Genomic DNA, 26,142 nt, shown 5'->3' on the forward strand with positions numbered 1-26,142 from the left:
CATACACACAGAACAAGATCTCTACAAAACAGTATCTTTACTATGTGGCTTATTCATACAATCAACATCAATCTGTTCCTGTATGTGCCGTGACTAGGAATCGAACCTGCAACCTCTGCGTATCAGTAAGATGCTCTAACCAACCGAGCCAACTAGCCCAGCCCACACATTTTTGAACTACTCTTCCATCTTCTCACTCTTGCTTTCAGCTGGTTATGACCCACTATTTTGGGGCTGTTTGTTTTTTGTTGATTCAATACTACTAAATACAAACTTTGAGCACCCACTGTGCTCAAAGTTCTCATCTCTCTCCCTTCCTGTCTGTCCCTATCTGTCCCTCTGATTCTGTCTCTGTCAAACACTCATAGGTGTCAAGGGTATGGTTGCTCCTGAGCCCCCTGATAACCTTACAGCCACCTGGGTGTGTACTCCAGGGGACAGCAGGGCTTACAGCTTCCGAACTAGAAACGGCTGTTTATGGCCCATCTCCTCGCTGGCCGGGCTCACAAGTGTACCACAAGTCCATTTCTGTAAAATACGAAGCCTGAATTTTCCTGCTCTCCCCACATCCTGGGGACAGCAAATCCACACAGCACTGGGCAGGGCTCATGTTTCCACATGGGACACAAACTCATTACTGATTTGAGGAAAACTGTTCTAGAATAAGAGGCTTAAGAGACAGGAGAACAGCATGTAGACTTCTGCATGGAAGTGTCCAGGACGGCCACAGTGACTCCTGCCCTGTGCCCCCTGAGGCAGTGCGGCCTGAGCCGTCTGCTCCAGCCAGTGGGATGTAACAGAGGTGACCCGAGCAGAGTGACAAGGGCTTCCACAGTGACACTTGCTTTGTGGCTATCATCCTTGCTCCCCTAACTGCACGTGGACAGCCAGACATGAGAGGCCAACCTCCCATTCAGCCTGAACCCTACAACCCAGCACACTCAGACTCAAAAGAGCGGTTGTTTTACACTATTAAAGATTTTTTTTTTAATTTATTTTTTTATTTTATTTATTCATTTATAGAAAGGAGAGAGAGGGAGAGGAGAGAGAAAGAGAGAGAGAGAGAGAAGGGGGGAGGAGCTGGAAGCATCAACTCCCATATGTGTCTTGATCAGGCAAGCCCAGGGTTTCGAACTGGCGACCTCAGCATTTCCAGGTCGACGCTTTATCCACTGCGCCACCACAGGTCAGGCACTATTAAAGATTTTTAAAATTTATTCATTTTGAGAGAGAGAGACAAACACCCACTTGTTCCACTTATTCATGCCGTCATTGTGTGTGCCCTGTGACCTCCTGCAAACTCGGCATGTCGGGGAGGGGGGGGACACTAACCAGATGAGCCCCCCAGGGCATAAGCCATTACATTTTTTTTTTTTTTTACAGAGACAGTCAGAGAGAGGGATAGACAGGAACAGACAGACAGGAAGGGAGAGATGAGAAGCATCAATCATTAGTTTTTTGTTGCAACACCTTAGCTGTTCATTGATTGCTTTCTCATATATGCCTTGACCGCGGGCCTTCAGCAGACTGAGTAACCCCTTGCTCGAGCCAGCGACCTTGGGCTCAAGCCAGTTGGACCTTTTGCTCCAACCAGATGAGCCTGCGCTCAAGTTGGAGACCTTGGGGTCTCGAACCTGGGTCTTCCACATCCCAGTCCGACGCTCTATCCACTGCGCCACCGCCTGGTCAGGCCATAAGCCATTACATTTTAAGGGAGTTTATTATGCAGCAAAAGCTAATTAAAATTAAATTCAAGCCCTGGCTGGGTAGTTCAGTTGTTGGAGAATTGTCCCAAATCAAGTCAAACAAGCCATTCATAAAACACTGTCAAAACAGGAAAATCTGAATGTAACTGGATAGTGAACGACACTGAGTTCCTGTTAATTCTTCAAGGTGTGACTATGGCATGGTGTCCTGATTAGTTTGGGATGCAGGGCTAGCTTACGGGGAGAATGACATGTCTGACGTCTGCTGCATGACCTTCTGGGAAGACCGCCGAGCGGCAGGGAGGGCCGGCCGCTGGGCTCACTGTACGTTTCCCGCCTCCGTAGGTGCCGAACCCGCCATACGGGATGTACCCTGTGCCAGTCAGGAGGTGGTGGCAGGAGTGTGAGGGCAGTGTAGCCCCAGGGGGACCCGTAAGGAGAGCGGGGTGTTTGAGGGACACAGTGTGGTTGGAGCACACAGAGGATGGGAGCGGCCCCCACCCCCCCGGGGTGAAGACAGAAAGGCCTCCGAGGCACAGGTGGAACCCAGCAGGCTGCGCTGTGGAGGCCAGAGCTTCCCGAAGTGAGAGAACCAGGTGGTGCCCAGGTGAGGCAGGGAAGATCATTTCTGGATCAGAGTCTCACCTTCTACTGGTATGTACCGCGCAGCCTCTGTGTTTTTACAGATCCAATGTAAAGACATAGTTCACTTTACTCAAGAGTTCTGAAGTTCACTGGCTTCCTCATGTGACTGGGATCCAACGCAGGACACAAGGGAAAGACACAGTGGAGAGAAGGCGTTAGCAGGGCCAGTCCCCCACCTCCAAGCCTCCCTAAGAGGCCCCCCCATCACCTAAAGAGGGGTTAGGATCTAGGACAGTTTCTTGCTTGGCTGTGAAACTTTCCCCTAATTGCAAAACGAGATACAATTCAGATCTTACTGAATCTTTCCAAGGTAGCTGATAAAAACAGAAATGCTGGGTTTCCATGGCCCCGCACAATCTCGTACGAGGAGTTTTAATCACGGTCCTCTCTCTCGATGTCCTGTACAGGTGAGTCTCAAGTACATGCTTCAAAACATCCGGTTCCCCAAGATCATAGGTGTGCAGGCACACAAGTAGCTCTGCACACAGTGGCACCTCCGCACCCTGGAACTTCCCAACCTACCACTCCCTGAGGCGGAGGCCGGCCCCTCCCAGGCCTCCCAGTCCTCCACTTACTTACCTGTGTCCGCCCAAACCTTCCCCCGGGCCAGTGTAAAGGCTAGTGCAGGGGTCCCCAAACTACAGGCCGCGGTCCCATGCGGCCACCTGAGGCCATTTATCCGGCCCCCGCTGCACTTCTGGAAAGGGCACCTCTTTCACTGGTGGTCAGTGAGAGGAGCACAGGATGCGGATGCAAAGCGCGTCGCTCACGTACAGTACTACTTCCGGTGATGCAGAACTCACGCATCACGGCTCCGGAAGCACGTCATATCACTTGTTACGGCTAGCAGTGACAAATATGGAACTGGACATTGACCATCTCATTAGCCAAAAGCAGGCCCATAGTTCCCATTGAAATACTGGTCAGTTTGTGATTTAAATTTACTTGTTCTTTTATTTTAAATATTGTATTTGTTCTCATTTTGTTTTTTTTTTTATTTATTTATTTATTTATTTATTTATTCATTTTTTAGAGAGGAGAGGGAGAGACAGAGAGAGAGAGGACAGAGAGAGAAGGGGGGAGGAGCTGGAAGCATCAACTCCCATATGTGCCTTGACCAGGCAAGTCCAGGGCTCCGAACCGGCGACCTCAGCATTTCCAGGTTGATGCTCTATCCACTGTGCCACCACAGGTCAGGCTTATTTTTTTTTTTTTTTTTACTTTAAAATAAGATATATGCAGTGTGCACAGGGATTTGTTCCTAGTTTGTTTTATAGTCCGGCCCTCCAACAGTCTGAGGGATAGTGAACTGGCCCCCTGTGTAAAAAGTTTGGGGACCCCTAGGCTAGTGGGTGCAGTCTGTGCTTTCAGAATAAGGCATCAAACTGGATAACCTAGAGAATATAAGTTCATTAACGTGTATTTCAATTCTCGACTTCTGAGGTGTTAATGTCTGCATCAACGCTGACTACACTGACAGGGGAGTGCACTGGCTCTTAACCACCCAGCAATCAGCCGGGAAATTCGATTCCTGGTGCCGGCCTCCCACCCCCAGTGGAACCAGCAGCCCTGGGGTAGGGTCCCAGGTGACCTCACAGGTGGGATGGGAAGGCTGTAGGTTGGATGGGAGCCACACTCCACTGCTGAATCCACACCATCAGCTCGACCTTGACAGTCAGGGGACCTGAAAAGCTTTACAGGGTAAATTGACTTCAAACAGCAACATCTCTCGACTCAGAGCAGAGGGAGCGGAGCAGGGGGTGCTCCCCTCAGAGTAGGGGGTGCTCCCCTCCAAGTTCAAAGACTGCAGGGTAACTGAAGGCTACTGCAACGCTTCCCTTGGGCCTCCTTCAGCTTTCTGGAGGCCGCCTGAGTCTTCGGATCCCACTGGCCTCCGACTCAAGCTGCGAGGCTGAGCACTCGGCCCCACCCTCGCTGAACAGTGTGGTAAACGAAAGTGGTGTTTTGGGGGTGCAGGGAGACCCTAATTTACTAATGGCATCTGGCTGCTTGCCAGGTGTCTGCGCTGCCGTGAACAAATCATTCCTCAATGGGGCAAGAGGTGGCCTGGGGCAGAGTTCACAACCAATCCTAGGGACCAATGTGCTGCCCACGGAGCCGCCCACGGGGTCTACGGCAGCCCATAGAGCCGACCACAGGGTCTACGGCAGCCCTACGGCAGCCCACGGAACCGACCACAGGGGCAATGTGCAGCCCACGGAGCCGACCACGGGGTCTACGGCAGCCCACGGAGCCGACCACGGGGTCTACGGCAGCCCACGGAGCCGACCACGGGGTCTACGGCAGCACAAGGGCTCTCAGTACAGCTGCCCAAGCCCTGAGGACACCTTTTTCTGTTTCAGTTAAAATCTGCAAATGACAGCAATTGGAATGCTCATGTTTACAAGCAGTTATAACTTGGGCTTAAATGAACAAGGAGGAAAGACACCAGGAAATACAGTGGTGCCTCGACACACGAGTTTAATTCGTTTCATGGCTGAGCTCGTGACTCAATTTGCTGGTGTGTGAAATCGTATTTCCCCATTTAAATTAATTGGAATGCAATTAATCCATTCCGGCCTCCCAAAACCACACAATTTTTTGTTTTATATGCTTTTAAGTAAGAAAATGTACTGTATAAATAACAAATACATATATGTATATACACCTAATGAGAGAGGACGTAAAGAAATAAACTGGTCTATGAAGTGTATTTACCTTCAAGGTCAGGAGAAGGTGCTGGCGGAGGGGGAGGAGACTGGCGGAGGTTTTCATTTCCTGTGCTATCGCTTAGTATAACTTACTCTACACACTTAACACTACATTTAACTGCAAAATTTAACTGACACACTATGTATGATATGTAACTTTATCACTAAACTTAATTGCTATTTTTTTACTTTGCTTAATCATCATTTTCTTCACTGACTTTTGGTTTTTTCAACACACTTTCCTCGCTTTCACTTAACAGGTCATTTCAACAAAACCCTTTCCGTGGAAGTTTGTTTCTTCCTCCCTTTCAGAACGTTCGGCAGGCCATCTAGTGGAGGGTGGCGGAAGTTTGTGATTCAAATATCCGCTCGTGACTTAAAGCAAAAAATCCTGCTTGTGACTGCTCCTCTCTCAAATTGCTCATGATTTACAGTGCTCGTGTCAAGGCACACTGTATTACCATTACTTACACACAAATACATACCAGGAAGACAAGAGAGAGCTCCCCATCAAGGATCAAGAATAAAAGAACCACCAGAGACACAAAGTTTGAAAAGTATGTAACATTTCTTGTTTATTTACAATCAAGTTTTGCTGGGCAACACAAATAAATAAAAGATGTGCCCTGGCCTGTGAATTTCAGCTCTCCTCCACTTGAGCTCTCTGAACGGCAAACAGAAAAGGAGGGGGAGTCGTCCCCGGGGAGGAGAGGCACCCGGACCCCTCGCCAGGCCCCAGCACTCACACCCAGCACTGTCCAGAGAGCAAGTACGGAAAGAAACAAATAAAGTGCAAATTAAAAAATATTGGTGTTTCAGTCACTTGAGGAAACAAAATTTTAAACATAGGCAAAATGGGAAGGATGTGTTTTTTTTTTTTAAAAAATGCCACAGGCCAGTGTTCCCCGGCCTTGATTACAGCTCCTGAAATGGAGAGGTGACGTTCATCCTGCCCCCTGGAAGGGCTCCCTGAGCCCCAGCACTGAGGGGACGTGCGTGGGCCTGGCAGAGGAGCAGTGCCTGGAGCTGCTGGCCCCAGTGGCACATTCGAGCCCCCGGGCCCCTCTCTCCAGCTGCTGTAACTCGGGGCTGCCGCGTGGGCTTGGCAGAGGGGCACTGCCTGGAGCTGCTGGCCCCAGCGGCACATTCGAGCCCCCGGGCCCCTCTCTCCAGCTGCTGTAACTCGGGGATGCCGCGTGGGCTTGGCAGAGGGGCACTGCCTGGAGCTGCTGGCCCCAGCGGTACATTCAAGCCCCCGGGCCCCTCTCTCCAGCAGCTGTAATTCGGGGCTGCCGCATGCGCCCTCTTTCTGGGGAAGAACAGGTGGGCCCAGGAAGACACCCACTCCTGCAGCACACCCACTTCTCTGGATAAAAGGTTTGTGCACTTCCTCTCAAAAAAATATACATTTTTTTTAAACCAAATTGAGATTTCCGTCTTAACCAAGAAAGAGCTGTGTAGAATCAGAAGCTCTGAAGAACAGCTGTTTTCCAAGAACAGTTTAGAAAAACCTAAGAAAATTCCAACCGTAATCAGATGAGAGGAAGAGCCTTGCAATGATGACAGGAACTAGCAGGGAGGCCTCCGTCCGTGTCTCCCTGGAAGCAGGGCCAGCTCTGCGGGCTCCCGGAGGGAGGACGGAGCAATCCTGCGCAGGGCCCACGCATCCCACAATGAAAGCAAGTTCGTGGGAACGTGAGCCCGTGGGGACAGGACGTGCACTCAGGCAGAGCTGACTTTGGAGGAGGAGGGAAGCAGGGGAGGCACCCCCAGCGTGAGGTGCTGTTGGCACTGCTGAGCAGCGAGGGGCTGCCTGCCCGCGCCCCTGAGGTATGAAGGTCAGAGCTAGTAGTGTTTCCAGGAGGAGGCACCGACCGAACCGCTGAGAAGTGACTGCAGTGCACACCTTTGCAGGCTGTTCCCCAGGTCACGAGAGGTTTCAGCCCAAACCCTCCAAGGTCCTGTTCAGCGGAAGGACACGGCGGACGCCAGCGGCTCATGCTCCTCCCTGGAGGTTGAAGCTCCGGCCAACACTCCCCACCCCCGCCAGGACAGGGCCATGGGCCGCAGGCCTCTGTCTGCCGAGCTGCCGTCTCCTGAGCAGGCGCCGTCAGTACTCCGACCAAAGCACCGCTCTGCTTGCCTTGTCCACACTGACGACATGGGAGCCGGAGGGGGACCACGCCACGGCGTTGATGGACGAGCTTCAAGGAGAGGGCAGAACCCCGGTGAGACCGTACTGAGCTCAGCACCAGGCTCCTTGCACTTGGGGGCCCTGTCCCCATGGCCTGTTTACCCGCCAAGCCGCTCCCGCTGAGAGGCGGGGAACCGCTCTGTGCTAGGAAGCAGTGTGGAAGGGAGGGACCCAGGCCTTAACAGCTGCCCCAAGGGACCGGCTCTGAGTGAACTACAGGCCAGGGGGTGCTGGCACACGGGCAGAAGCCTCACCGCTGTCGGGCGTGGGTGGCCGGACCAAGCTAAGGAGAAAGAGCCGAGGGGACGGGGACAGTGTGTCTCCAGCCTCTCTCAGCAGCCCCTGTGCTAGCCGCTAACTGCCCTGACGGAAGTCTCTGGGCCGTCAACACCGGGCAGCACACTGCGCGGGGACACTGCCCCCGGGGGCTGCCCCGAGCTCGCAGCCCCAGCAGGGCCCCGGTCTCCTTACCCATGCTGCTTGGAGAGGACCTTTTCCACTTTCCCGGAGAGCACATTCCAGACGTAGAGAGACCCCTCAGCTGAGCCTGCTGCAACGTAACTGCCATCCGGGCTGGGGACACAGACAGGAACTGGTGTCAACCTCTCACCCCAATGCAGCACCCTCCCAAGAAGCGACGTTTAGTCTTCATCTGTGAGTCAAACACAGGCCCGGTCCTGTATACCCAAAAGTCAGACCACGCCATTCACGCCCGGTATGACCAGAGCTACTTCACCCGTTACCTTGGCCCCTCAATGAAGGACGGTGCCACTGCATTATTTCTTGGGGCCACAAGTCCCTAACTAACACAGCACCCCGGGAGACCAAGTCAACCCCAAACGGTGGAGGCTTTTTCCGGCCGATGGACTGCCAGGTTCCCCAGCTCAGTGCGGCAGGAAGGAGGAGTCTCGGGTGGAGAAGCCTCCCCGCGTGCTGGACCTGACCGTGTGCATCTGAAGAAGCGCCGTGCAGGGCAGCAGGCACACCGGCAGGAGACCGCCCCTCTCTGGGGAGCAGGCACACCGGCAGAGACCGCCCCTCTCTGGGGAGCAGGCACACCAGCAGAGACCGCCCCTCTCTGGGCAGCAGGCACACCGGCAGGAAACCGCCCCTCTCTGGGGAGCAGGCACACCGGCAGGAAACCGCCCCTCTCTGGGGAGCAGGCACACCAGCAGAGACCGCCCCTCTCTGGGGAGCAGGCACACCAGCAGAGACCGCCCCTCTCTGGGCAGCAGGCACACCGGCAGGAGACCACCCCTCTCTGGGGAGCAGGCACACCAGCAGAGACCGCCCCTCTCTGGGCAGCAGGCACACCGGCAGGAGACCACCCCTCTCTGGGGAGCAGGCACACCAGCAGAGACCGCCCCTCTCTGGGCAGCAGGCACACCGGCAGGAGACCACCCCTCTCTGGGGAGCAGGCACACCAGCAGGAAACCACCCCTCTCTGAGCAGCAGGCACACCAGCAGAGACCGCCCCTCTCTGGGCAGCAGGCACACCAGCAGGAAACCACCCCTCTCTGGGGAGCAGGCACACCAGCAGAGACCGCCCCTCTCTGGGCAGCAGGCACACCAGCAGAGACCGCCCCTCTCTGGGGAGCAGGCACACCAGCAGGAAACCGCCCCTCTCTGGGGAGCAGGCACACCAGCAGGAGACCGCCCCTCTCTGGGCAGCAGGCACACCAGCAGGAGACCGCCCCTCTCTGGGCAGCAGGCACACCAGCAGGAGACCGCCCCTCTCTGGGGAGCAGGCCCCTCTCTGGGGAGCAGACACACCGGCAGGAAACCGCCCCTCTCTGGGGAGCAGGCACACCGGCAGAGACCGCCCCTCTCTGGGGAGCAGGCACACCGGCAGGAAACCGCCCCTCTCTGGGGAGCAGGCACACCGGCAGGAGACCGGCCCTCTCTGGGGAGCAGGCACACCGGCAGGAAACCGCCTCTCTCTGGGCAGCAGGCACACCAGCAGGAGACCGCCTCTCTCTGGGGAGCAACCCCCCGCTGCTGGGACTTCCCACCCTGCCCCAGAAGCCTCAAATAGATCCTCTGTGAATGGCAGAGAGAGGTAAAGCTGCTGTGCCCAGAGCTAACCAACAAGCCACCCTGACACTGGGTATAATGACAAAGGAACACCAGGAACAAAGGAGGGGTGACGGTGACCTCTAGTACTGAACTTACAGGTCCACTCCAGGACACGCAGGCTGAGACACTATAAATCTGGCTCACCCTCCCAACGGGAAAATGCCCATGTTCTAACCTTTGCGATGAACCAAATCGGGGGATAAGACGAGGCAGCAAGAGTATCACCACTCACCTGAACACGACTCTCGTCCAGTCGGAGCCGCACTTGAAGCCAGGCGCACTGAAACAAACAAGGGGGCGCCGTCATTTGTAAGCTTCCGAAAGCTCACAGCACCCAGACTGAGGGCAGGGTCGGGGCGTCTGGCCTTCACGCAGTCCTCAGAAAACCAGCATCATGAATGAAACCCGAAACAGCGTCCTGTTACCTGAACGTCTGTCTGACAGCATTCACTCGGAGGTCGATAATTTTTAGCAGGTCATCGCGGGAGCAGCTCAGGAGTTCGGTTCGCTCCGGGTTTAGGTCCAGGGCAGTGATCTTCCCCAGCAGCTCCATCTCCCGGATGATAGTCTCTGATCTACCAAAGAAACACAAGTCTGAGGGAACGCAGCACAGAAACATCAGGACTCCCCCGTTTTAGCTGGGAGGCCGTGTCATGGAGAAGAGAAGGGGAAAGGTACATCAGGGAGAATGCAGGCCTCTTCCAGGCAGTGACTGACCCCAACCTGACCTGCTTTTGTTCCTTTTCCTCAGTAGTTTCCGGTAACCATTCTGAGTACCCGAACTCTAAATGGGGCAGGAACTCGTTTCCTTGTCCATCAGAGCTTCTGACTGGCATGAGCTAACCAGGGATACTATTTAAATATGAAGCAAGCTGTGGTTTCCAACAGGCTTCCCACTGTACAAAGTTCACCTCAGGGCCCCCAACTCCCTTGCTGATGCAATTGGACTGCAGGCAGAGTCGCCACACTCGGCAAGTCCCCCTTCATCCCTTCATTCTCCCAGCCACAGCCAGGCCATGGACAGCGGTCCTGGGCAGGGCCGTGCTGCTGAGAAAGGCAAGGAGGGCAGACCCTCCGGCATCACTGTGAAGCTTTCCAGGGAAAGATGTCCTACCGCAAACCACAATTACGTAAGTGTCTAACTTGGCGTTGGTCAGTATGTGGTCGGGGGTAAGCCACTCCACGTCCTTGGGACTCGGGGTCTTCATCTGACAAATAATGGGGTGGGCCACAGGGAGACTTGGGACACAGTTTAACTATGAACTTCCAAGGTTCCGATTACAGAGCTAACCAGAGGTGTCACGAACACAGCTTGGACACGAGGGGGTGTGGTTTACGTGTAACAAGGCAGAGGGCAGAGTCCAGGAGCCTCGAGCTTCCGCCAGGCCTCGTGAAGCCTCATCTATCACTTCAGCTTTTCACTCCCCACTCTGCCCACAGCTTCCCGGCAGCTGGACTTCTGCCCCCGCTGCCCTCCAGCCCACCAACTGTCTCCCTCCCAAACGAGCCTGCCCTCCCGCCTCCTCCTGCTGCATGCCCATGCCGCTCGCTCTGCCCTGGCCCATCACCCGCACTTGCTGGCTTCCTTCCCTTTCGGGGTCCCCCCAACAAAGCTCCCAAAGGCGGCCTCGCTCCGCTTTACGTGCCACCTGAGTGACCTGTCCTTACACCTCCACAGTCCGCCCCCACGACTCCCTACCTCTCTTGCTGACCTGTGGTGGAGCAGTGGACAAATATATCGACCTGGAGCGCCAGTTCAAAGCCCCTCGGGCTTGCCAAGGCCAGGAACACAGGGGAAGCAGCTACAAGTTGAGCCTGCCCCTCCCAACTTTCCCTCTCTCACTTCTTTAACATCAATAAATAAAATCTAAAATACTTCTGCTTTCGTTTTTCCAAACGCCGATCAGAAACCACAAATGTCTTACCTGAACACATCCTCCACACCCTCTTCCTAAATCTGTCGTCTACCCTCTTTCACTCTCCTTCCTCCCCCTCCACACCGACCTCGTCACCAGGTCCTGCCCAAATCCTCACTCGAGTGGGTCTCCCTCCACACCTCCCGAGTTCCTTGCTGCCCAACCCACCCTCTAAACCTGCACCCGTTGGCTAGATTCCGGGAAGCAATCCTCCGCTGAGCACCAAGGGCTTCTTAGAGCCAGTCCTTTACAAAATGGCATATAAGGCCCGTGGCCATGTGACCCCAACCCACCCGTCAGTCTCATCTGTCCACACTCCGTCAGCCACGCCACACCACACAACACTGCCCCGCGCTTCTGGTCTGGAGTGTCCCCAGGGGCTATTCTGCAACATGGAGCTTGCTCCCCTCAAGATGAGCATGGAGGCGCTCTCTCACGTGCCCAGATGGAGGTGCCCGGCTGGACCACTTCAGTGCCAAGGGCAGGCCTGTCTGTCCTACATGTAACACCTAAACTAGCCCCTACCCACTTACCCACGCGGCCGTTCGCCTTGTTACCTGGCAGCGAGGAAAGCACCTGGTGAGCACACACTGCATGCCCGTGATTGCTGACCACACTGCTTACTTCGTGGTGAAGTGTATCAAACAGTTAAAGTGAGTGTGGACTGGGGACTAGTTCCGTCCTTCCAGGAATTTAAAAACAAGCATCTATCATCATCCTGGTTCTACCATGTACAGACACTCTTCTTCCTTACACTGAGCTCATGGGTATCATACCGGATGTCCCAGAAACGAATTTTCTTGTCGAAATGCCCACTCATGACACACTGCTCGGTGCAGACAATATCATTGCAGCTGGAGCCCGCGAACACTGTCTTTATGCCTGAAAGAAAACCGAACATCAGCCATCAACAGAGGCCCCTGGGGCGGTCCACACCACCTCACTGCCCTCTGGCCCCGAGGCAGCAGAAACAACCTCACTACCCTCTGACCCTGAGGCAGCAGAAACAACCTCACTGCCCTCTGGCCCCGAGGCAGCAGAAACAACCTCACTGCCCTCTGACCCTGAGGCAGCAGAACCGCTCACTTAAATAAAGCCTCAAACATGGAACGCTGCCACTCCCCCAGCGCTACAGTGAACAGGAAACCGGGCTCGGACTTAAACTGCATCACACTAAAGGCAGGCTGATGAGGACCCAGCAACCCGCAGTTACTGTCCAACCGCACCCACAGACGGAGAGACCGAATGTCCTCACAGACTTTGCTGCGCAGGTCCCAGAGTTTGAGGGTCCGGTCGTGACTTCCGGAAACAATGCGCGCGTTGTCCAGCAGGAACTTGGCAGAGAGCACCTTGCCGCTGTGGCCCGTGAGGGTGTGCTAGGAGAGAGGAAAGAGCCGGGTGAGCTGGGGACAGCGACTCAGGAGCCGCTGGGAGACACCCAGAAAGCCCGCCTACCTGCGGGCGCTGCCCAAAGGCCAGACAGGAGGAAAAGGACCACCCTCCTATCACAAGTGACATTAAAAATAACACAAACAAACCAAAAAACACAAAATACCCACATCACTAGCAAGGTCATGTGCCCCACCCTCAAGCACAGGGCGGGCAGCTGGCGGAGCCTCGGGACACGGCTCCACACAGACCCCTTCCAGTACTGCTCTTGCACCTGTTTTGGAAGTGCATTTTATCAAATCACAAAGTTTTAAAAGCCAGGGTTTTAGCCAGTGCCTTTGAAAGTCAGCTCCGTATTTAAAGTCAGAATTGGCAGGTTTGCAGCAGGCACAATTTACACAGAAGACATCAGGCCTCTTTAAATAAACAATAAAAAGCCCTGGGGGGTTTTCAACCAGTCTCAGCCTGAAAGAACAGAACTGGACCCGCAGTCCCAGCAATCACATCCCTTCCCACCTGGCTGTGCGATGCCCACCTCCAGCCTCCCCGAGCTCACCAAGGGACACAGATCAGGGACATCACTGAGTGTCAGCGGCCCTTTTGCCCCTCAGAGCACTGCTGGAGCCGCCTGGCAACTGGCGGGAGGAGAGGGGCTGGGGATGGTGAGGTGAGGACGAGGGAGGGGCTGGGAGTCAGCCCTTTTACCACTGTCACCTGCCTCTTCTGTAGCTGAAAACCCACCCAGGCTCAGGAGGTATTCACTGATGTTTGCTTTCTAATTGAAAAGCAAGTCTTTTGAAAGAGCCTAATACACTTACTTCACTGGTAAAGATGGGTTCCAACCCCCCACTCAGAGACCTTTCATGCTATGGTTTTTAGTGTTAAAACTTTAAATTCTGTCTTTCCTCTATGACAAGTGTAGCGACTGCATTTTGTACACGAACAGAAAACTACACCAACGTACTTTCTCCCTTTCTAAGAAGCTGCATAGCCTCTAACCCACCCCTCCCACAGCACAATGCCTCTGAACAGGGGACTGGTCTCACGCCGGGCCAGCCAGGTGGCAGCTGGGCAGCAGCAGTGTGAAAGCTCCCACTGACCCTGCTGGTAAAAGCAAGAAAACTCCAGCAACAAAGCGTGCACTCAATACAGGAACGGGGCCCACGCAGCATAGCCAGCCGATCTGTGCACACCACAGGAAGACAGAGGATCTGGGCAGGGACTTCTCATACAATGTAAATCGAGTCCTTGGCAAAAAAAACCCCCACAAAAACGACTTCATCAAAAAAAATTGAAGTTCTGTGTACATGTACTGTCTGTTTTCTTTCTCATTACAGAAATAAAATAACGTTTCACAAACACAGGGAGGAAAAGACATCTCTGACGAGTAGGCTATGTGAATACACTCTCTATACTCTAAATGCATACTTTAATATTTGTGCATTTCATGTGAAAACATTCCTAAAAATGTATATATTGCTTTATTTTATTTTTAAGAGAGAGATGGGAAGCATCAACTCACTTTAGTTGTTCACTGATGCTTCTCATATGTGTCTTGACCAGGAGGCTGAGCCAAGCTAGCAACCTTGGGGTTTCAAACCTGGGGCCTCAACATTCTAGGCTGCTGCTCTACCCACTGCGTCACCAGTCAGGCTTCTTTAATGAGCCTTGCCTAGGCAAGCTAACTTTCTAAAAAAATTATTCATTTTAGAGAAAGGGGAGGAAAGGGGGAGGGTGGGGAGAGGGAGAAACAATGATTTGCTGTTCCACTTATTTATGCACTCATTGGTTGACTCTTGTATTTGCCACGACCAGGAATTGAACCTTCAACCTTGGCATGTCAGGACAATGCTTTAACCAACTGAGCTACCCGGCCAGGGCCAGACCTTTCTCTTTCCTCTTTTCCTGGAATGTACTGTTGGACTAAGAATAAAGGAATGTTTTATTTCTTGGCCCTTCATACATATTGCTAGCTTGCTTTTTAAAAAGTCTGGACTTCTGCTAATCTTGTTCGTGGTGAAAACCCAGATAGACCCATCTGGGGCTAACTAGCTCCACTTCCAAGTTCTCAATGGTAGGGAATTGGGCCTACTATATTCACTTTTATCATCTTAAAGTCCACTTTAAAGATTTTTGACATTTATTTTTAATATTTAATTTTTTTTAAGCGAGAAGAGGGGAAATAGACTGACTCCCACATGCACCCCAACCAGGATCTACCTGGCAACCCCCGCCTGGGGCCGATGATCAAATCAACCAAGCTATCCTCAGTGCCTGGGGCCAATGCTTGAATCAGTCAAGCCACTGGCTGCAAGAGAGGAAGAGAGAGAAGCAGATGGTCACTTCTCATGTGTGCCCTAACCAGAGATCAAATCTTGGACATCTGTACACCAAGCCGACACTCTATCCACTGAGCCAACCAGCCAGGGCTTTAATATTTCATTTTCATGCTACTTGTAGGTTCTATCTTCCAATGTTCAACAAGGACTCTCTGGACACGACACAGTGGGTTCAGATGCCCAGCAGCCCAAGCCCCCACATGGGGAGGGAGCTCTGGGCAGACTCTGGTGTCCCAGGGCAGACCGCAAGGTCCGTCCACTATGTGCAGGCAGCTACCATTAATGCCAACCAAAGACAAATAACTCCAAAATGCAGAACTCCATGAGGAAGTTTCTGAAATAAATACCACATCTGAAAGCCAGCTCACGTCACTGTTAGAGAAGTGAGCAGGGGGGATTCTTCCACTCGGTTCCTCATGTCACCCGAGAGCGACCAGGGCAGTCTGCACCAACCTCAGATTGTTACGGGAGTCTAACACATCCCGTGTGGAAGGTGTCCTATCCTGGGCCCCATCTGATGCCAGGCTGCTCCAGGGCCCCTGTGCGAGAAGGGCTTAGAGCACGCACATGCCCGGAGGCTCCCTGCGCCCAGCCTCTCCCAATACCACTCTTCTCATATAGTCAATGGATACGACCCGCGCTCGGTGCCTGGGCTCAGAATGTGCGTGTTCACTCACACCTTCCAACATCCTTTGTTAAGCAGGGTCTGGAAGCCAGAGCTCCTACGACAGGAAGCCCACTTACTTCTGGACCCTGGTAAGAGTCTGATGCCATGAAGAAGGCCTTCTAATCTCTTCCCACACTTACTGAGGGACAGGACTCAGCTGTGAGCAGATCAAAGGCAGCGGTCCAACAGAGACCACGGCCTGACACCAGTCCAGGGCTCGTCAGCACCCCAGCCGAGCCTGGTGCTCCAGCACCGACAGAACCTCCCTAACAGAACCCTCTCCAATGGAACCCAGTCCATCTACGTGAACCTGCTCACTTGAAATGCTTCCCAACAGTACGACTTCTAACAGAAGTCCTTTACCTACAGGCCCCCTCTGTCAGGCCCAAAGGCTGAAACCCACCTGCACAGAGCTCTGCCAGTTACCACCCCACACCAGACGGACTCAGCTAGCTGCCTTCCTCCTCCAATGAGGCTGCCGGCCTCTCACTGACTGAGCAGCCCACTGCAGCCCAGCCTAGAACCACCCAGGCCCGGCCAGTCCAGGAAAGGACACAGGTCTCAGTTCTCCTCCCTTACCTGTCAACTATGGGACCACAGGCAAGTCTGAGCCGCAGCCCTCACTCCACCCACCTGCCTCCCCGAGGACCACAGCAGGGATGTGCATGGCATCCTTGTACTGAGTCTGATGCATGGAGGCTGCTCAAGAAAAGTCCCTTTGCCTTTGGGTAAATCCGGGTGGGGGGGTGACAGAGAGGGGGACAGACAGGCAGAGAGATGAGAAGCATCAATTCTTCGTTGTGGCACCTTACCTGTTTATTGTTTTCTCATATGTGCCTTGACCAGGGGGGCTACAGAGGAGCGAGTGACCCCTTGCTCAAGCCAGCGATCTTGGGCTTCAAAGCAGTGACCCTGTGCTCAAGCTGGTGAGCCCTCACTCAAGCTTGTGACCTCGGGGTTTCAAACCAGGGTCCTCCGCATCCCAGTCCGACACTCTATCCACTGCGCCACCGCCTGGTCAGACTCCTTTAGGTAAATAACACCCGCAGAAGCACACAACTGTCTTAACCATCCAATCGGCGATGGACCGTTACAGAGTGTGGCAGACCACAGGACGGATCACAACGCCGCTGTGAGGACAGGCTCAGCCATCTTCCTGTGGTTAGGGAGCAGAATTAGCACGCTTCAACTGAGCACGCACTCACGCCTTCAGACAGATGTGAACCGCTGCATGAGGGCAGTCCAGCCCTGCTGTGGGCACCCGCAGGCTGCCTCCCGTTCCTTCCCTCAGACAGCACAGGCAGGCGCTCCCCCTTTCACAAGAGGACAGAATGTCACCTGCATGGCTCAGACTTGATCTGTAGCCCTGGATCTTCTTTCAACTACGAGTAAAGAATTAGCACCCTTGGCCTGGCCTGTGGTGGCGCATTAACTTGGAATGCTGAGGTCGCAGGTTTGAAACCCCAGGCCTGCCTGGTCAAAGCACATATGAGAATCAACCACTAGGAGCTGACGTTTACCAGTCATTTCCCACACAGCTCCTTCAAGAAAACAGAAAGCCCAAGTGACACGTTCACTGTCCTTCCGACGATTCCTCCAGCTGCGTTCCGCATTGTCACCATAGACCCCTGGACACCACCAGCTCCCCACCACCCTGTACGTGTGCCTTTAAGAAGTTCATCCTGATGTCATGCCCTATTTTCTGTGTGGACTGACAGAGCTGCGTCAAAGGTTTTTGGTAAAATGTCCACCAATGTCAAGTTCACCCTCCATCTCACCTCTTAGTAGCCCTTAACGAGTGAGCTCATGTGAAGATGCCTTTAGGCTTAAGGAGAAAAACCAGTCTCCAAATTAAGCTAAATGTTTCCCATTAGAACAAAGGCGATATAACCCTCAAGTTCTGGTCTTCGTCTTGCAATTCGAGAGACCTCTCGTTGAGATGCATGTCTGCCCTCACCTACCCCATCGCCACCTCCCCACCACAGCACACTCCCAGCACTGGGCTGCCTCCTGTCACAGGCTCACCCACATGCAGGGCTCTGTCCTGCTTCCCAGCTGCACTCGGTGAGGCCATCACTAAGCCCTGGAGTCCATGAGAACCACGGTTTACGCGCTGGCACCGAGACTGCTGAAGTGAAGCCCAAACTGGCGCCCATGCAAGTATCCCGTTCTTAGGGACAGAAGTGCGCCAAGTCTTTCATGGAAATGGGGGGTTTCCTATCGTAGATATTCTGAAACTACAATTTGAACACAGTGAGTGTAAAGTAGAAACACAAATTTTCCCAAGGAGAAAAGAAAACGGCAGGGGAGCCGAGCGTGATTTTGGAAAACACACCATTCTCCTAAGGAAACGGGCCTGCTGCTGCCTACATGTTGTGCCTGGATAACCACATGGAGCTTGGCGACTCTCCTAATTTCCCTGCTGGGTCTTACCCGTAACCGGTAATCATCCACCGTCCAGATTCGACTTGCAAAATCATTTGAAGCCGCTAAGAGGTAAGATCCCTATTGGAATAAAGGGGGAAAACGAGTTTCAGCCAAACAGAGGGATTCAGTTCACACGACAGACTCTCCCTCAAGTCCAAGAGGGTCTAAAACAACACACCTGATCCAAATACCAACCACATCACCAGGGTCTGTCAACGCCCCCCTCCCGTTCCGGGGGACCGTTCGTTCTCCCCAGCTCGCCCAACCCCACCTGAATGCTGTGACCTGCCAGCTCCCACACTCACTTCCCTCCCCACCACCCGCCGTCAGTCACAGCTCTACACACCGCCCGAGTCCAAACCAGAGCCCAGGGACGACACCCCCCTCACCTCCCAGCCACCCCCTCGGAGATCTGGCTACTTTGGTGCAGGTCTGGTTGGGCAGTCCCCTCGCCACCCACACCTCAGCCCAGACTGCCTGATCAAGTCAGAAGACACTGGCCGGCTGGTTACCAGAGACCTGCCTCGCCACCCTGGGTTTCACCTCGGTCACAATCGGCACAGAACGTGCAATCCACCTGCGCCCTTCTCTAACACCAATTTTACTCAAGACAAGCAGCACACCAGTTATTTTTAAATTCTGAGAAGGAGATGTCTTAAATTGTTTCCAAATACCTCTACACTCCCTGATTTCCCTGGGTCTGAGATACTTACAGCACTGTCAAATTCAATGCTTGTGATTCCTGCGTTACTGCCGGAGAGGGAGCCCTTGAGCTCACATTTGTCTGCGTAAAGACAGAACAAGGAAACACAGGAAGGTAAAGCCAACGGTTAGGGTCAAGGGGGCGCCTGAAACAACGGACGCCAACTATCCGGTCACAGCGGCAGCGTGCCTGCTCCATCACAGAATCAACTGCAGGACAGACAAACACGAGGCCAAAGCATCCGGGAGTCCATTTCTAACGGCAGTGAAGGTGTGAGTGGAAGTATCCGGAGTCCGTTTCTAACGGCAGTGAGGGTGTGAGTGGTCGCAGAGCCCAGCACTGTGCATGTGTGTGGTAAGCTGTTCTTTTCGAGAGATTTAGTTCTGTTACTTCTGTGTAAAATTTTCTAATTTACACAAATAGATCTTTCGGTTTTATCAGTGTTTGTCAACTTAATCATCACTTTGGCAGAACTGGAACATCAAAATTTCAGAACCCAGGTGATAATTCTCAGAAAGACCTGAAAAGAGTTTCCATTTTAGTTACGAGTAACTAGCTAGCCACCAGAGTGCCAGGTACATGCCTGCCGGTGGTGGCACAGTGGACAGCATATCGACCTGGGACACTGAGGTCCCAGCTTGAGTGTGGTAGCAACATAACCCCATGGTCGCAGGCTTGAGGAAGGGGTCACTTGTGCTGCTGTAGCGCTCCCTGAGTCAGGGCACATAAGAGAAATAGTCACTGAACAACTAAAGTGCACTAACTATGAGTTGATACTTCTCACCTCTCCCTTCCTGTCTCCCTCGCATAAAAAAAAAGACCGCCAGCCCCACTATTTGGAGTTGCTGGAACTTGTCCAGCACGTGATCCTTGTCTATGAACCGGAAGACTCAGGCAACCCAGCTGCCACCAGTGCGCCCTCCATCACCCACCTCCTTCCCCACCAGCCCAGCCCCGGGCCGCTGGGTCTGCTCGCAGAGCATGGGTGTCCATCACCCACCTCCTTCCCCACCAGCCCAGCCCCGGGCCGCTGGGTCTGCTCGCAGAGCATGGGTGTCCATCACCCACCTCCTTCCCCACCAGCCCAGCCCCGGGCCGCTGGGTCTGCTCGCAGAGCATGGGTGTCCATCACCCACCTCCTTCCCCACCAGCCCAGCCCCGGGCCGCTGGGTCTGCTCGCAGAGCATGGGTGTCCATCACCCACCTCCTTCCCCACCAGCCCAGCCCCGGGCCGCTGGGTCTGCTCGCAGAGCATGGGTGTCCATCACCCACCTCCTTCCCCACCAGCCCAGCCCCGGGCCGCTGGGTCTGCTCGCAGAGCATGGGTGTCCATCACCCACCTCCGTCCCCACCAGCCCAGCCCCGGGCCGCTGGGTCTGCTCGCAGAGCATGGGTGTCCATCACCCACCTCCTTCCCCACCAGCCCAGCCCCGGGCCACTGGGTCTGCTCGCAGAGCATGGGTGTCCATCACCCACCTCCTTCCCCGCCAGCCCCAGCCCCGGGCCGCTGGGTCTGCTCGCAGAGCATGGGTGTCCATCACCCACCTCCTTCCCCGCCAGCCCCAGCCCCGGGCCGCTGGGTCTGCTCGCAGAGCATGGGTGTCCATCACCCACCTCCTTCCCCACCAGCCCAGCCCCGGGCTGCTGGGTCTGCTCGCAGAGCATGGGTGTCCATCACCCACCTCCTTCCCCACCAGCCCAGCCCCGGGCCGCTGGGTCTGCTCGCAGAGCATGGGTGTCCATCACCCACCTCCTTCCCCACCAGCCCAGCCCCGGGCCGCTGGGTCTGCTCGCAGAGCATGGGTGTCCATCACCCACCTCCTTCCCCGCCAGCCCCAGCCCCGGGCCGCTGGGTCTGCTCGCAGAGCATGGGTGTCCATCACCCACCTCCTTCCCCGCCAGCCCCAGCCCCAGCCCCAAGCTGCTGGGTCTGCTCGCAGAGCATGGGTGTCCATCACCCACCTCCTTCCCCGCCAGCCCAGCCCCGGGCCGCTGGGTCTGCTCGCAGAGCATGGGTGTCCATCACCCACCTCCTTCCCCGCCAGCCCAGCCCCGGGCCGCTGGGTCTGCTCGCAGAGCATGGGTGTCCATCACCCACCTCCTTCCCCGCCAGCCCAGCCCCAGCCCCGGGCCGCTGGGTCTGCTCGCAGAGCATGGGTGTCCATCACCCACCTCCTTCCCCACCAGCCCAGCCCCAGCCCCGGGCCGCTGGGTCTGCTCGCAGAGCATGGGTGTCCATCACCCACCTCCTTCCCCACCAGCCCAGCCCCAGCCCCGGGCCGCTGGGTCTGCTCGCAGAGCATGGGTGTCCATCACCCACCTCCTTCCCCACCAGCCCCAGCCCCAGCCCCGGGCCGCTGGGTCTGCTCGCAGAGCATGGGTGTCCATCACCCACCTCCTTCCCCGCCAGCCCCAGCCCCGGGCCGCTGGGTCTGCTCGCAGAGCATGGGTGTCCATCACCCACCTCCTTCCCCGCCAGCCCAGCCCCGGGCCGCTGGGTCTGCTCGCAGAGCATGGGTGTCCATCACCCACCTCCTTCCCCGCCAGCCCCAGCCCCGGGCCGCTGGGTCTGCTCGCAGAGCATGGGTGTCCATCACCCACCTCCTTCCCCGCCAGCCCCAGCCCCGGGCTGCTGGGTCTGCTCGCAGAGCATGGGTGCTGCACACGGGGACTTCAATGATGCAGACACAAGCTGAGAGGAGTACAAGTCTCAAGCATGATATGATTGAGTTCCTTTTTTCAAAAGGTAGCTGAAGGATGACCCATATACAAGTTAAGGAAAGAATTAGGAAATCACTCTAATCAAATTCATAAAAGGGCAGCAGAGTAGGATACATTTCAATGAACAGCCTTATCTCTTAGTATTTCTCAATAACAGTTATATGAATTCTGGTTCGGAGCTGTTAAGATACATTTAGGGCTGGGATTATTAACTGGGTCAATGAACTTCACTTCCAAATTTATTTGCAAAATATAGTATTATATATAATGCCTCTTTCTCAATCCTAGCTTTCATTAGCTTTCCATGGGTTAAAAAAAGGCCAACGTCAATAATTAAGGTCTTTATTTAAAATTACGCTTTATAGACAAAATTATTACTGCAAATTCTAAGAACTATCTCCGACTTAAAATACTGGTCAATTTGTTTGGGCAAGAGATTGATCTCAGAAGAGCAAACACCGTGTCAAAGCTCTTCTATCTGGGAGATGTCAGAGGAGGTCGTCAACTGCATTTATGTAAATAATTTCCAGTGGAGCCTCTGCTTTTGATAGAAAGAACAAGGATGGAGTTCTACTAGGTGGAAAGTGCTCTTCTTCTGCTATTTTAAAACGGTAAAACACAGGACACCCCAAATGATGTCATAAACAGGTTATGGGACTCGGTCTCTTCCAAGGTTCAATAAATACTAGTCATGAGTAACAAAACTGTGGACTGAATAGGCTGTTTGTGGAATAAAGGCCCTATAATTAGTTTGGACATGACTAATATTTGTTCCCGAAAACTATAAAAAGTGCTGCCAAACATTCTGTTATTTCTGTAGGCCTAGTAGAAACTTTTTACTTTATTAACACAAATTATACCCTAGTACATATTATGTCAATATTAGTTTTGATTAATGTTTACTTTCTCCTCAGCAGCAGAAAAGGCAAAGGTTGGCTTCTCTAATTTTCTTATAGGTGTTTTTAATGACCAAGAACTAAAACAAAAATATTTCTAGTGTTATTTTTAGTAACAAGGCATAATCAAAAGAGACTATCTGCTTAGCTTATCAAAAATAAAACTCTTATGATATACTTTTACTATTTTATAACAGTTTCAGCAATTACTAGTCATAAGGTGTTTTGGGGTAAAGGAGCACAAATTCTGAGGGGCTTCAACTAGCTGTAACTGCCAAGGGCTTAACTAGTGGGTCACTGTCCTGAAAATCTAATGCCAGGGCAGAGAAGTTTGGTGCTTTACGGACCATCTGGTCTAACCAACAGGTCCACCAAGCAGGACCTGCCTGGTCCTTCAGCAGCTCCACAGCTTAGGGGAGGCTGCCGTGAAGACCCTGCTCCACTCCTGGCTTCCACCACTCCTCTGCCACGTGAATCATCTATTAGCTTTGGGAATCAACTACGCACATCTACTAGTGCCCCCCGAGTTCTCAAACAGAACTGACACCCACCTTAACTGCACAGGGCTATTGTCAGACTCACAGGAAATAATACAAAGGCCCACTGGAACTACTAACTGTTCGACAGTGAGCATGTATGTGCTGTAACTATGGCAACTTGACCAAGTGGTTCCTATAAAAACTTTCAGCCTATTCTTTGACTCTGCTTGATTAAAAATATATGTACATTTAATCAAACCTGAAGATGTCAAAATTGGGCTATGCTCAGCATCAGAACTCTAGGAGATGGTTGCCTGAACTCACATTTCCTGCTTCAAGGCCATCCCGTTTCTGAGAGCTCTGAGGCTATTTCTGAAACACGGTCTAATCAAAGACTGATTCTGGATGGAGGCCCTTGTCTGATAAGGTACTTGTTAAATACGTTCTGCCTGAAACCAATCAACCGGATGTCACTCACACGGCCTCCTTCAGTACACTAGAGTCACCCACACGGCCCCTTCGGTACACTAGAGTCACCCACACGGCCCCTTCGGTACACTAGAGTCACCCACACGGCCTCCTTCGGTACACTAGAGTCACCCGCACGGCCTCCCTCGGTACACTAGAGTCACCCACACGGCCTCCCTGGGTACACTAGTGTCACCCACACGGCCTCCCTCGGTACACTAGAGTCACCCGCACGGCCTCCCTCGGTACACTAGAGTCACCCGCACGGCCTCCCTCGGTACACTAGAGTCACCCGCACGGCCTCCCTCGGTACACTAGAGTCACCCGCACGGCCTCTCTGGGTACACTACTGTCACCCGCACAGCCTCCCTCGGTACACTAGAGTCACCCGCACGGCCTCCCTCGGTACACTACTGTCAACCGCATGGCCTCCTTCGGTACACTAGTGTCACACACACGGCCTCCTTCGGTACACTAGAGTCACCCACACGGCCTCCTTCGGTACACTAGAGTCACCCACACGGCCTCCTTCGGTACACTAGAGTCACCCGCACGGCCTCCCTCGGTACACTAGTGTCACCCGCACGGCCTCCTTTGGTACACTCCATGTCACCCACACAGCTTGCTTCGGTACACTCCAACAAGGTCTCACCTCCGACCACTTCCCAGAGCTTCACTCGCCGATCCATGCCACCCGTGGCCAGCAACCGCGAGCCGGGGCTGAACTGCACAGCGTTGACCTCCCCATCGTGGGCGTCCTGCAAGACAGACCCCCTCTCAGACTCACACACCCCGCTCCCGAGAAGAAAGAGCCCGACAGTGAGCCCTCTGGGTGCCTCCCTTCGTTCTCCCTAAAGAGAGGGGATCTCATCATAAGCTAACTTGGAGTCCTAGTCCAGGCTTTCCTAAGATTCTATTATCATTTTATTCTTATAGCTTATAGTCCCATTAGTTTAAATACAGTACCAATTTCTTGAAAAGAATTCAAAATCTGTATAAACTGCTTAAAGTTTGTTTTTACATTTTTTCTTCTAATAAGAAATTCCAGCCTGACCAGGCAGTGGCGCAGTGGATAGAGCGTCAGACTGGGATGCGGAGGACCCAGGTTTGAGACCCTGAGGTCATCAGCTTGAGCGCGGGCTCATCTGATTTGAGCAAAAAAGCTCACCAGCTTGGACCCAAGGTTGCTGGCTTGAGCAAGGGGTTACTCAGTCTGCTGAAGGCCCACGGTCAAGGCACATATGAGAAAGCAATCAATGAACAACTAAGGTGTCACAACGAAAAGCTGATGATTGATGCTTCTCATCTCTCTCCATTCCTGTCTATCCCTCTCTCTGACTCTCTATGTCTGTAAAAAAAATAAAGAAAGAAAGAAATTCAAACCTATATTCTTGTGATCATAATAGCTTTATAGTAAGACTGATTACCTGTCTCTCTTTTGGTCTAGAATGTATGAATACACATCACACTACGTACCTAATTAGTGTACAGCATGACTTCTCGCTATGAAGAAAGCTTTTATGGCTTTCCTAACATGAGGATATTCTAATATGGAGTCCTGGTATGAGCAGAGGCCAGTGATACTGAGAGATTCTATGCAGGCACTAATGTGTGCTAGCACTGACTCTGCCAAGTCTCTCAACTTCCCGAAGCCTCAGTTTGCTCATCTATAAACAAGGACTTCCACACGTCTTATGACCTAGGTCATAAGGTCTTGACCTTATGAAGGTATTGACCACAAAACCTTCGCTAAAAGTTAACTGGTGTTATGGGAAATTACTAAGACTGACATCCACACTGGAACTCATATGACAAGATGACATTTGTGTTCAGGATTAAGGAAAACCAAGAAAAAAGCATCCCATTCTAGAATGAGAATACCAGAAGTTGTCACTATAACTATCTTTTTAAGACCACAGATATTAACTGAAACTAATATATTATTGGACATCAACTGTAATTAAAACATAAAATGAGCCTGACCAGGTGGTGGCGCAGTGGATAGAGCATCGGGCTGCAATGCAGAGGACCTGGGTTCGGGACCCCGAGGTCGCCAGCTTGAGCGCGGGCTCATCTGGTTTGAGGAAAAAACCCACCAGCTTGAACCCAGGGTCGTTGGCTCGAGCAAGGGGTTACTCGGTCTGCTGAAGGCCCGCGGTCAAGGCACATGTGAGAGAGCAATCAATGAACAACTAAGGTGTTGCAAAGCGCAATGAAAAACTAATGATTGATGCTTCTCATCTCTCTCCGTTCCTGTCTGTCTGTCCCTGTCTATCCCTCTCTCTGACTCACTCTCTGCCTCTGTAAAAATAAATAAATAAATAAATAAAAATAAAAAATAAAAAACATAAAATGAGAAAGGAAAAATAGAAATGGATACTGAAATATTTATAGACGAAATGCGACACCTGGGACTCTGCTGCACCGACGTGTGCAGGGAGGAGAGTAAGACCGGCACACGTGGCTGACCCAAGTGCCAGCCAGGGCGAGGGCACCGAGTGCTTTCACTCCCCACATCTACGTGTGACAATTTCCATAACGTCAAGAAAAAAAATAAGACCACGGGAAATACAGATTACAAATATTAGATTAAAAAGGTCATTAATCATCTGCCCGAAAGGTCATTTGGGGAAGACAAAATCTGATTTTCACGTTTGCCTGGATTGAAAAAAAGCTTAAAGTATGATTATGAGCAAGACTCTATTACCTGACCGACGTGAGCATCACTACTACTTCTCTGCTTGGTGATCTGATTTCCCACCCCGCCTGTGTCCCACTGCCGAGAAGCTGCATGACAGGCGACCA

The 26,142-nt window shown here is 53.0% G+C and overlaps 1 protein-coding gene and 1 non-coding gene across 6 annotated transcripts in view; both read right to left on the minus strand.

The window, feature by feature from the left end:
• Positions 1 to 5,611: 5,611 nt before the first annotated feature.
• Positions 5,612 to 26,142, minus strand: part of ATG16L1 (autophagy related 16 like 1) — a 45,552-nt gene continuing 25,021 nt past the window's right edge. For all 5 annotated transcript variants that reach the window (XM_066278872.1, XM_066278870.1, XM_066278869.1 and 2 more), the window contains 9 exons: positions 23,990 to 24,095; positions 18,784 to 18,854; positions 18,077 to 18,148; positions 12,504 to 12,624; positions 12,025 to 12,130; positions 9,758 to 9,907; positions 9,565 to 9,612; positions 7,728 to 7,829; positions 5,612 to 7,266 (listed from right to left, as the gene is read on the minus strand). In XM_066278872.1, coding sequence (XP_066134969.1) covers positions 7,173 to 7,266; positions 7,728 to 7,829; positions 9,565 to 9,612; positions 9,758 to 9,907; positions 12,025 to 12,130; positions 12,504 to 12,624; positions 18,077 to 18,148; positions 18,784 to 18,854; positions 23,990 to 24,095 — 870 coding nt within the window. In that variant the 3' untranslated portion in view covers positions 5,612 to 7,172. The remainder of the gene's footprint in view (positions 7,267 to 7,727; positions 7,830 to 9,564; positions 9,613 to 9,757; positions 9,908 to 12,024; positions 12,131 to 12,503; positions 12,625 to 18,076; positions 18,149 to 18,783; positions 18,855 to 23,989; positions 24,096 to 26,142) is intronic.
• On the minus strand, positions 13,094 to 13,357 carry LOC136307274 (small Cajal body-specific RNA 6). Its single transcript, XR_010725931.1, has one exon. It is a non-coding gene; the product is annotated as a small Cajal body-specific RNA 6 (non-coding RNA).

Source organism: Saccopteryx bilineata, chromosome 5 (genome assembly GCF_036850765.1).
Source record: "Saccopteryx bilineata isolate mSacBil1 chromosome 5, mSacBil1_pri_phased_curated, whole genome shotgun sequence".
In the NCBI taxonomy this organism is placed as follows: domain Eukaryota; kingdom Metazoa; phylum Chordata; class Mammalia; order Chiroptera; family Emballonuridae; genus Saccopteryx; species Saccopteryx bilineata.